This window comes from Metopolophium dirhodum, chromosome 2 (assembly GCF_019925205.1).
Source record: "Metopolophium dirhodum isolate CAU chromosome 2, ASM1992520v1, whole genome shotgun sequence".
In the NCBI taxonomy this organism is placed as follows: Eukaryota; Metazoa; Arthropoda; class Insecta; order Hemiptera; family Aphididae; genus Metopolophium; species Metopolophium dirhodum.
Genome location: NC_083561.1, coordinates 15066456 through 15068582, shown reverse-complemented (window position 1 = coordinate 15068582; position 2127 = coordinate 15066456). Strand labels below are relative to the sequence as shown.

At 37.9% G+C, this 2127-nt stretch overlaps 1 protein-coding gene across 1 annotated transcript; it reads right to left on the bottom strand.

Moving 5' to 3' along the window:
• Window positions 1–301: 301 nt before the first annotated feature.
• Window positions 302–1594, bottom strand: LOC132938347 (keratinocyte proline-rich protein-like). The gene is given in 2 exon segments (XM_061005130.1): window positions 302–1009; window positions 1532–1594. Coding segments are annotated over 2 exon segments (771 nt in total).
• Between the last annotated feature and the right edge of the window lie 533 nt (window positions 1595–2127).

Here is a 2127-nt window from a genome sequence, read left to right as displayed (position 1 = left end):
TAATAATGATTGATTATCTTTATATTTTATAGCTATAAAAGCTTAAAGCATTTTTTTTACAAATAATTAATAATAAGATGACAAAAAATAAAAACTACCGAATTGGCATTAAACTAATTTATTTTCGTTATAAATATTTAAAGTAATCGCAGAAATATAAGTTTGTAGTGGAAAAAAAATAATATTTAAATTGTATTATAATATTGAGGGACGTATAATAAAGTAAATTATACTTACGTAGGTTACTTATTAGACATTATATTATTGTAATATACTGGTATTATATTATATTTTTTATTTTTTATTTGTAATTATAAAATTCGTAGGGTGACGGAGTATCACATCCCAACGATGAAATTAGCGACGGGGCTGGGCCACCATACACCCCTAATCCAGGACGGCACAGAGCCGACGGCCGGTGTATGTTGAACGACAGTGGTTTCAGCGCGACGGGTATGAATTTCGGTAGCATCGGTCGTTGTGGGGGCGCGAGGCATGGGGTAGATGACGACACGTACTCATCGGCGAAGTTGGAAGGGATGTTAACCGACAAGGGAGGCCCAGCGCATGGACAAGGCGGCTGCTGCTGAGGTGCACAGGACGGACAGGGCTGCAGTTGCTGTGGGGCGCAAGACGGTGGACCGACTGGAACTGCTACAGGTGCATTGCAGGGGTGAGGGCAAGGGCGTGGGGCCGAGCAGGGGAGGTCTGGGCAGGACGTGCTCGGCCACGGGGAGTACTGGATGGTCTGGTAGGGCATAGGTGTCGTTGCTGTAGGGGGGGCGATGCAAGACGGGAGAGGGCATGTCGTCGGTTGTTGTGGTCTGCACGGCGGCAGATTGTAGCGACGCGGATGAGGACAGTTTTGTGGATTCGGACAGCAGCAACGCGGCTACCACGAGCCACTGCAAGTGCACCCTTCGTCGGAGTCCTGATCGACTGTACCACAAAATGGTTCCACGGTGCAACATGTTGGTGACGGATTTCTGTACGAGTTAACAGGTGTGGCCTGCAGGACGGGAAGAAAACAATAAATGAAAATGATCTAACCAGTGCTGACATACGACGAGCCCAGAGACGTGTCAAAGTTTTTCGGGACTAGCAGCAAATTAATAGTAGAATTTAATTACTATTTACAGAAACAAAATCAAATTGCATTATTGAAATTTCACGTAGAAAAAGATTTTAGCAAAGAAAATTAATCATAAATAGGTATTATTAACTGACTAATGGACAATTCCATCTGTAGTTTTTTAGAGGGCCTCTAAAAATCGACCTAAAGTGAGGCCTGGGAAAAAAGTGATCCCGTGCTTCCCTAACACTGGACGACCCCCTAGTATAGGTTTTTAGTGTAATCATATAATTTAATGTTTTTACCTTATTATACGCGTTTATGACAGATAAAAAAAAATTCTCGACCCATAAATCGAGAAACACTAGAAACACTATAAAATAGTTGTTTGCATATATGACACGATTTAGTACGGTTCTTATTGAAATAATTATAATATTGATGTATAATGTCACTTACCTCAATGACTGAGAAAGTCACTGATGCGGCTAACACAACCACGGCTGTTATTAATGAGTTCATTTTGAAACAGCCCTGAAGAAAGCGAACAGACAATGTACGGTTGTATGTGGAATTTTGCGCGGTGTTTGGATTTTATACTGAAAACATTTTTACGTTGTTGTCCATAATTTCACGTTCTAAAAAAAGTTCATTAAAAAACTGATTGCACAAATGCTATCGACCGCGTATTTGTTACAAATATTATTATGTTTATTATTTGATAAAAATACGCTGCTTGATTTTTTGGCTAAATAATAAGTTTCATTGGTTTATTTGAAATTAGAAATTATCAGCTATGACCAAATTTCAACGATGATAATTAACTCTTACAGTCTTACTTGTACAAAATGCCTCATAATATATTATAGATAAATTTGTCAGTTTTCACTTTCAACATTTTCAGAGGTAGGTAAGGTAGGTGTTACCATATGGCTAATGGCTATTTTAATTAAATTATTATATTTACTATAGTTAATAATACTTAAGCTAATTTAATATAAATTAATATATTATAGGTACATATGGGTAATAATGGGTTAATAGTTAATATTTTT